This window comes from Homalodisca vitripennis, chromosome 5 (genome assembly GCF_021130785.1).
Source record: "Homalodisca vitripennis isolate AUS2020 chromosome 5, UT_GWSS_2.1, whole genome shotgun sequence".
NCBI lineage: Eukaryota > Metazoa > Arthropoda > Insecta > Hemiptera > Cicadellidae > Homalodisca > Homalodisca vitripennis.
The window spans coordinates 113,211,486-113,221,317 of record NC_060211.1 but is presented as its reverse complement, the minus strand read 5'-3'; the positions used below and the strand labels follow the sequence as shown (position 1 = coordinate 113,221,317).

Genomic DNA, 9,832 nt, shown 5'->3' with positions numbered 1-9,832 from the left:
GTTAAAACCACAATAAAAAGCCAACATGCCTGCAAAAAAATATTTCCACAATTGGCCAACAATACATACAGGGATAGTTCCTATTCAATACCAATTATCTTTTAGCAGTAACCTATCAGATAAACAGATTCATTCATAAGTCTAACATAGATAAGCCACAAACTACAGCAACTGACTTAATTAACTGATTAAAAATGAACATAAACTAAACATATAGCTCAGATCAATAATATGAAATTATAAAAACAAACCAAAATATTAAGCAAAATAAAGCCCATTTATAAGATAACTGAAACAACAAATATGAACACAAAATCAAATAAACAAAAACTTACTGTCCTCCCCTTGACAAGGCATACCAGGAGCAGGCGGGACATTTGGGAACACTGAAACAAAGGATAGAAATGTTAACATAAGAATTTGAAGTTAACCTACTTATAGATATGTTCAAGCAAATACAACGACATAAAGGTGGACTGTATTAAAATATAAATAAATATCACTAACACTATAAATCCCATACTAAAGAAGAGTCCAGATGCCCTATTTTCTCCCTTCGTTGACTGTATTTGTTCTCCAAGTGGCAGATTTACCATTAGACCCCTTGGCTGGATCTATGAGTCACAAACTTAGTGGATATTTTTATTGAATCTAAGAAATGAACTATCTAAAATTATTCTTTAGCCTTTATATACAATACACAACTGTCTGTCTATCTGTCCCCTTGATATCTCAAAAATTTAAATAACCCATAGACTTGAAATTGTGCATGAAGCTTCATTTCTATATTACAAACTCTGAGTTCGATGATGGTGCATGTCACTCTATGGAATTTGGCTAAGCATTAGCAAATATTTTTACATTGATCTTATCGGTAACCATGTTGGCAACGAGAAAATACCCGAATAAATATACAAACTCAGTAAACTCATAAGACATTGAAACATGTGACATATTAACACGTGTAGCCTAACTATCCCTACACAAACTCATTTTATAGTGACTTGTTGCGTAAACTTTTATTTACACATATATGAAACCTAATTTAATGAAAATATGTGAACGTATCTTGTGGGAAGATACGTCGAGAAAGATTTCATATGTAGGTTTTAAATTATACATGAAACTTTATTTCTACAAGAATGAGTTCTATGGTGTGTCATTTAATATTTAGAAATTAGTAATAGATTAGAAATTTTGCTTGCAACCACAGTGAAGACTGTTACTGCAAATGGTAAGGCATAAGGCGTACTTCTACCTTGTTATTCAAACACTGATATGAAATCCAATTTAATGAACAAAAATGTGAATGCATCATGTGACAAGATATCTCGAGAAAGATTTCATTTGTAGTATTAAAAATTTGCATCAAACTTCATTTCTACATAGACAAGAATGTGTTCTATGAAGATGCAATGCAACTATGGAATTCAGTTGAGAGTCATTGAAGTACTCAGTAAGTGAATACAATTTCTCTTTTGTTTGCATGTGTGTGGGTGAGGGATGCAAACTTTTTTGCTGTATGATAGTCTTTTATTCTATCTGTCAATAATGAAATGCGCTGTAGACTTGAAATTGCATTGAACCTCAGTGGAGTCTGTTGCATGACACAAGGTATGGCGTACTCCTACTATGTATTAATAATATAAAATAAAAATAAATATATAGAGTTGACATGTTCTCATGATAAAGACAAAACAAAATATTTTAAATCTTACATAAGCAAATGTTTGTTCTTAAATTTTTTAATGTACAGTCCCACTTTATTTGTGTGACCAATAAGTACCATTCATACTACCATATTTGAACCAATACAACATATTCTTAAATTGTGTATTTAAGTCCTTGTGATGAATACTAAAAGGAAAAATAAATATATCAATATTTTAAAGTATAATCTTAGGCTTATTCTAAACCAAATCCACCATCAACAGGCACATACTGTGTATGCTTTGACGATTGGTAAATGGTGAGAGACCATAAAAAATATACTACTATTGACAATTGCTACCTCCCTAAATTTAAACTTCCATCATTTATCTAAATATTAACAGTACTGGTAAACATAATCAGTTCAACCAAAATTCCTTAAAATAAAATTTTATATTGTTTATTTTTTTTGACACAAAATATTTGAGGCTGTATGGCTAGTTTTCATTTTTTAATTATTTTTGGTGGGAAATAATAATTGAAATATCTCCCTTAATTGGTAGCAATATGAAACTTTTTATTAATTTTTATAAATTTTATTATGGAAAAAGGCTGAGCAGGAGAGGTAGCATAAACATTTTCTGTGGTAGACTTTTCAAATCGATTTAATATTGTACATACATTATGTGAATAGGATCATACAATTGGGAACTTTTGTAAAGATTCAATGCATTTGTTGGTGTTTATTGAGCAAGAAAACGTTTGTTTGTGTTAATGTTGATTTCAGCTGCACACTTTGGATAGATTGTTTGGCAATTTGAACTTCTTTTGCCCATGATTGCAAGTGGATTGATTTATTGACAATCACAACTTTCTCAATCCTATAAACAGAAAGAGTAGAATTAGATTGATCATTCTTTCTAGCTCAATTTCACTCTTCGTACTATTATTATTTATTATTTCTTGTGTTGTAATAGTTTTCTTAATATTTTAATAATTTTTTACTTACAGTTTATTGTTTTACCGATTTATAAACTAATAAAAATATTAGTAATAATTTTTAAGTAGGTACAGAATAGCTCAAAACCTAATCCTGCTGACATACTGATGATTTGTTATTTTTGAATAATTATAAATTAAGATAGCAAAACAGCTTCAACACTTCATGTTTAGTTAACTTACAAAATATCTAATTACATTATCTATTACAATTACTACAACTAGTGCCTGTTAAGGTTTTATAATTGAATCAGAGGCTGTGATAATAACACTGAAGCAATTTATGGAGTTTGGTGCACAGTTTGGCAAAGTTTGACCGAAAGTTTGTGAGCCAAATAAAGTTCTCAACAATATTGGCGGCTTAAGCTGACTTCAATCGTGGACGGATTCCCGGAATAACGTTTCTTTAGCTTGTTAGTCTGCACAGTTCACATCTGTACTAATTGATCAAATAAAGTGTCATTAATTATTATTTGACCCAATGTTTAAACCAATTAAGAGTTAAATTTTCACTTGTTTTTTAATGACTACCATAATACGAACAATTTTATGAACTGAATTATGAAATTTTCTAGTAAACATATTACTCATCCTATATAACAAAACCAACAAATCAGTAACTATGAATTCTTGTAGTCAAATAAAATACCTGACACTCATTTGATGTACACGCCATTGTGGTAAAAAATTATTAAATTTTTTTTATCCTCATCTAGGAATTTTTTTTCAAGTGATTACTCGCTTAGTATTAGTATTATTTGCTTAACACAGAATGTAATATAATTCATTCTTAATTTATTTGCAACTTATTTTATTTTTAAGTTTACTATCAATGAGAGGTAATTTGGGTTGAAAGGTAATACGATTATATTAACTTTCCTGACATTACAAGCATATTACATACCACTCATAATTCCAATTACTGCATTAGTATGGGGTTCAATTCTTTTCTCATTAAAACAAAGTTTTTTCTCTTTCGTTCGATGTGCTGTAAGATGAGGAATGAATATTTTTATATGCTAAGAATATTAAAAACATGGGATAATTTTAAGAGCAATACATTAATTAAGTACAAAAAAAGTTAAAACTGCGGACAACAGATCTGATCTGGTAATAGCTGTTCCCTTCAGGCTATGCAGATGAAATGACCCAGGCATACAAAGCTTTTATTTTAATGAGCCAGGATGGATGTAAGGAGGATGGCTGGGCGTACAACAATACTGTAAGTAAGCAAGCAGTCCAAGATGTCAGCTGCATTAAACATGAGGCCCTCCCTTCTGCTGCACAATACACACACTCCTCTTTGTTGAGTTAAGGGTGTTGCTGTATCCTCGACAGCTGCAATCCCCTCAGTCAATTAATTGGCTTTGTCAGTCAAGTTATGTTCTTGACTAATATAACTTCCTACTGAACATTCAGTATTAAAGTATTGATGCAATTTATAATAATAAAATAACTCCAGATAACATTTCAAGTCAATTGACTCCAAATATACCATTCTATTGCATTAAACCTATTTTTAATGAATAGCTAAGATCTATCTCGAGAATTTTTAAAATTAATTTTATAAAACAAATAAATACTCTAAACAATGTAAATACTTTGTCACATCTCTTACTTTGAATATAGTAGAGTATGTCACAATCTTTATTGTCTAGATTTCACATGTAGCTGTTATATCAAAATATCGAACTGAAGATTCACTGTTAGTTATAATGGCTCTAAAGTTAGGTATGTTAATATACTCATAACATTTGAAAATTTGTAGGAACCCTATCCTATCATCTTGAATTTATCAAGACTAATTGTAAGGGAAAATCATACTGACATCATAAATAAAACTGAAAATATAGAACGAATTTTAAAGTATTTTATTACTCCAGTAATTTCAATTAAACTGATATTAACAAAAACCAACCAGCTGCAAATTTAGGATATGAAATTATAGAAGCTACAAAAATGCTACAAAGAAAATTACATTTTAAAATAAAGCTGTATTAAAGTAATAAATAAATTTATATTCAAAGCACCTGTTATTCCAAAAACTTGTACAAATACGCAATTTTATGGGATTTTTTCCTAAAACTTTTGAAACGAACTACAAATTGAATATTTCATAAGGGTCTTCATTCCAAACTGGTTTATATAGTAAGTTCCTAGGTTTTCATAGCCTGCCACATTTTCGATTTTAGTTCTACAATTAGACCATTGTGGAAGAGGACAACTAACACTATCAACATGTGAATGCCTTAATACAGTGTAACCACAGTTTACTGAGGTGCCTTCACTACACCAGTAACGTCACATCAATGAATTACCATCAATATTGAGTCAGTGATTGGTCGCCCAGCCTCTGTCCTGCAGCTGTCAATTACACGACTGTCCCTTGACACTGCTTTGCGTCAATGGAAAAGTTAGATAGAAACATGCTGCTCCGATACGTCCACTCTCACTATAACGAGAGCTACTACAGTGCATGTTCACGTGGGACAAAACCACTGTTTGGACAAAAACTGCAAGGTTTATTTTCACACCTCTGCTTTATACATTGGCAGTAAATGAAAAACTTAAAAAAAAAAGTAATTATTAAAATTGGTGACTGTCCATTTAATTGATGGAAATAAAAAAAGTAAACTCTTTTCATTATGTTTTTATATAATTTGTGTATGTTAATACACAAAAAAATAACTTAGAATCTATTATTATAAAACTCAAGTATTTTCTTCTAGCAATGTATATTTTTTGTAAACATAAGTTTTGAAAAAATCTTCTTAAAAATCTTAAACTGCCTCAAAATTCAGATGAAAGTGAAAGGCACATAATCAAACAAATATTGGTATTCAAATATTATGCTTCTAACTTAGTTGATGATTTCAGGATGTGTTCTACATAAATAACTAATTTTAAAATAAAGTGTTTATAGTTGCAATAGATTTAAAAATTTATATATTTATAAACAGTTATTTTAAAACTGCTATAAATGATTAATTTGTACATTTTATTTCTTTTAATGTTACTGACCTCAGAAGAATATTCCAAAAATAAATTGACTGTCATAAATATAAAGGGAAAGTAAAACATAAGGCTATTTTTATTATGCTTACATATGATACTTGATAGTAGATTACAGAATAATACTTAAAATCAGCATTGCAAAAAGTTCAATAGCAAACGTGTGTTTCTTTTTAGTACAGAGTAACTGATTTACGGTATTGTAAAATTGCTCATATATCTATACTCTAATAGAAGATTATTTTGCAAAATGGATCCCGAAAGAATATAAACTAAACTTCTAGAATAAGAGTTTTTGGGCCTCATTCGATTGTCATATAATATTTTACTTTGTGAAAATTACTTTTAGCATTAGTGGATTACAAAATGTTGTGAAATTTAGATATTGGGCTTCTTGGTCACGTATTGGCAACAACAAAAATGCTAAATTAAAAATTATTTAAAAAATTGATTGATTTCTAATTAATGACACACTATTAGCACTTTTCAGTTACCAATACGTGATCAAGTTATTTTTGTGGAATTAGTTGGTTTAATACAAAGTGGATGATTTAAGTTTAACCTGCACAATTTACTCTCTGCAAAAAAATCCATAGAGCAGCTAAGTTTTTTGCTATTTAAGTATTTTGATTTAATCTTTAGAAAAAGGAAGTTTTAATTTGAAAGGGTAATAATCCTTTATTTCAGTAGAACTCATATTTTCCAAGTATAGGTTGATTAGCCTAGTATAGTATCTCCTAATACAAACTAATATTATTTAAATGGATCTGCAAATGAATTGAAAGAGTTATATCCAAACTTTTATAATAAGAGATTTTTTGAACGAAGGCCACCACGGTACTCTTTATATAACAATAATAACAAGTCTTTATTTGTCATACAGATATTTACATTAACAATGTTAAAATATAGCCACAGGCAAAGTAAAAACTAGAACAATAATTTACATTTAAATTGAATAATATTTTATTAATTATAATCTGACCTAAAATTTTATTCTATAAAATAAATTTTGTTTTAATGCCTCTTATTCATTTAAATTTCTAGATTAAACAATAGGACCATTCAATAATGTGTATATAAGTAAAGGTTTATTTAAAATGAACTACCAGTTGAATAATGTTTTTACACAATTCAAATTAAAATTTAAGAAAATTAATTTATAAAACATACATGCACATACACTGTTACACATCTAAAATTAAATTTTTTGTACTAGAAATTTATTTAAGCTATACAAGAGGTGTTTCAAAAGCCAATAATAAAAAACCCTAATGAAAGTTTTCAAGGTTTTACTGAAACAGTGGAAACTAATTGCAGAAATATGTTTAGTTTATACATTATATGAATAAATTTTGTTGTAAAATTTTAAAATTTTTGATTTTTGTTGAATATACATTAAATAAATTATATATGTAAAGATTAATAAAAGTTTGAATTTCGACCAAAAAGAAAAATTGTTTATAATGAATGAAGAATGTTATTCCCCTGACAGCTTTTTTTGGGGTATTAAAATGTCTTCATCTCCCATATGATTAAACCAGATTAAAAAACACTTGGAAATAGGTAAAAATAGGGAGCCCTCTCATTGATAACATTACAAACAATACACTTAATGTAAATACCCATAGAGAGCGTCTTACTTAATACTCTATGTGTAGATTCCAATTTAACTAGTTATCCATCTGAATTCTCAAAAATTTTACATTGTTGACAACACTACTGTTACGAGAGAGACCGAACAAGGTTTAAAAATAAAGATTATACTTTGTGTTGTTACTTCATTTAAAAGAAACCCATTAGATACAAACCAATACAATGTAACTATAACGTTTAATCATGATTTTGCTTCTTTGATATTTCTATGTTAATGCACAAAATAAATTGAACCACGTTACTTGAAAACAAACATATGGATTACTACTCCAATTCTTAAGGTACTTTTAAGAGATAGATAAATGGAATGAAAAAGTCTCTTCCATCAGTCAGAAGAAACAGAGTTCATTTGTGAATGTCATTATGAAATATCATACTTCTAGAGATACGTTAATAGTTAGTAATGAAGATTAATTAGTTAAAAGATGTTGTAATTAAGACTGTTTAATGGCGGTTAATATATTTAAAAAAAAAATTGGAAAACTACTATCTTACAAAGAGTCTAAATAGAATAAAAACTTAAAAATTTGATTGTAGTCAATAACATGTTAAGGTTAAAACCATATCATTGTTAGGACTAAAATCATATCCTTTTCCCCATTATATTTTATAGTTTACTGTGAAAGTTTTACATTTACTTGTATTACTAGCAGTATAAACTAAATAATACTTTGGAAAAATCACAGAAAATTAATAACATTGATTTAGTTGTAACACATGGCAGCTCTATAAGTATCACTTTGCATATTAATGAATGTAGAATTGTACATGTATATATTAGTACATGTACACATGAATTAATAATTATACCACTATTCAAGTTTATAATATTCATCTTCATTTATGGTAACCAAAATATTTATAGCTGACATGTACACTAATATAAAAGAAGTGATAGCCATCAACATATTCAAATGTAAAAAATAATAGCTTGTTTGGTACAATAATTATATTATCTACAGCAAACTATTTTTAAATACATTTTTTACGCTTTGAAAATAATTTTTATTGTTGACAAAATTATCTAATTGACATATCATCTGCATTACTGCAAGAGCAACATACCTCAGGACACCATTATCAGAATGTAAAGTGATACAGAGCTATGGTGGACAAGCAGCAGAGTTAGTTCTGTGTGAATGTTCCACCCACCTCGTCTCAGTCTGATACAGCTGGTTCTCTTGCATTTATCATCTATTGTGTACATATTGCATACATGAATGTGCCAGTATGAAGCTTAGCTAACTCCCAAATACATGTTGCATATGCATGCTTCTGAATGGATGTTACTACCTCATAACATATAATTACATACTCACAAAGATTAGAGAATGGTATTTTTATAAAAGTAATATACAATTAAATTACCAGCGATCAGCATTATACAAGTCAAGAGTATGGAAAGGTCAGTCAGCTTATATTGGCCTACAAACATGAAATATTTAAAATTTCATGAGATTAAAAATATTAAAAGTTATTGAATAATAATTGCCTTAACACAATTCAGACTTATAACAAATAACAATTACGGAACTTCAAAGTTGTATTTGTCATTTACAGGTAAGTTTACTTTCTACATCCTAAATATACGTATAATGAATATTCCTTTAGACATGTATTGATGATATTTATATACATTGACATATATCAGACCAAATTTCTCAATAGAAATTAATGTATTGAAATTGAAACTTAATTTTTCTACCATTTATAAGAATATATCATCTAAATTTTTCAGTATACACACATCTTAACACTGTTACCTAACATGATTAAACACCTGGTGATTTCTCATTGTAGCTCACTGTGGACAGCCAGCTTCTGTCAACAGATGTCAAACCAAATCTGACAGCATTTTTTAACTGAAGGAGCAAAACTAAAATATATCCAGAGTTTGTGTCGGTAATGTTTCGATGGTGCATGAATCGCAAGATTTATATGATAGTCATTACATCAGCTGAATAGACCTCTGAACTATGATTATAATAAGTTCAAATATAACTAAATTTTATAAAAACTTTCAAGTACACCTAGATTTTCCTTTCTTTGCAAGGATGGTGTGTTTAGAGAAAGTGTATCTCTAAATAAGCTTATTTACAACTCTAATAAATTTCATGATAAGCTGTGACTACAGTTGACAGTGGGTACAAAACACAATCCAACCGTTTTTATAGCTAAATACCATGACTTTCAGGAATTTCTCTGTCTATTCCAAATTTGCAATATTCATCAACTATCCCAGAATTTCACCTAATTTTGTAGAATTTAGACAGCATTTCTGAACACAGATTAGTGATTACATTAAACCTCAGAGATTGAAATATGCAATATATACCATCTAAAAACGAGCTTCAAAGCAAAGAAATGACTAAAATAGAGGAGTATTTCATGTGGTTTCATTCTGCTTCATGCATTTCAGATGCAAATGTTGTCTCAGTAAACTCTTTGATACAGTATATATAAGGGTTATCTGCTGGTTTCATTTCATTGTAACGAAAAATAATGCTTTAAGCTA

General features: G+C 28.8%; 1 protein-coding gene across 1 annotated transcript in view; it reads right to left on the bottom strand.

The window, feature by feature from the left end:
- Nucleotides 1–279: 279 nt before the first annotated feature.
- Nucleotides 280–9,832, bottom strand: part of LOC124362732 — a 133,942-nt gene continuing 124,389 nt past the window's right edge. The window contains exon 2 of the mRNA XM_046817468.1: nucleotides 280–386. Coding sequence (XP_046673424.1) covers nucleotides 316–386 — 71 coding nt within the window. The 3' untranslated portion in view covers nucleotides 280–315. The remainder of the gene's footprint in view (nucleotides 387–9,832) is intronic.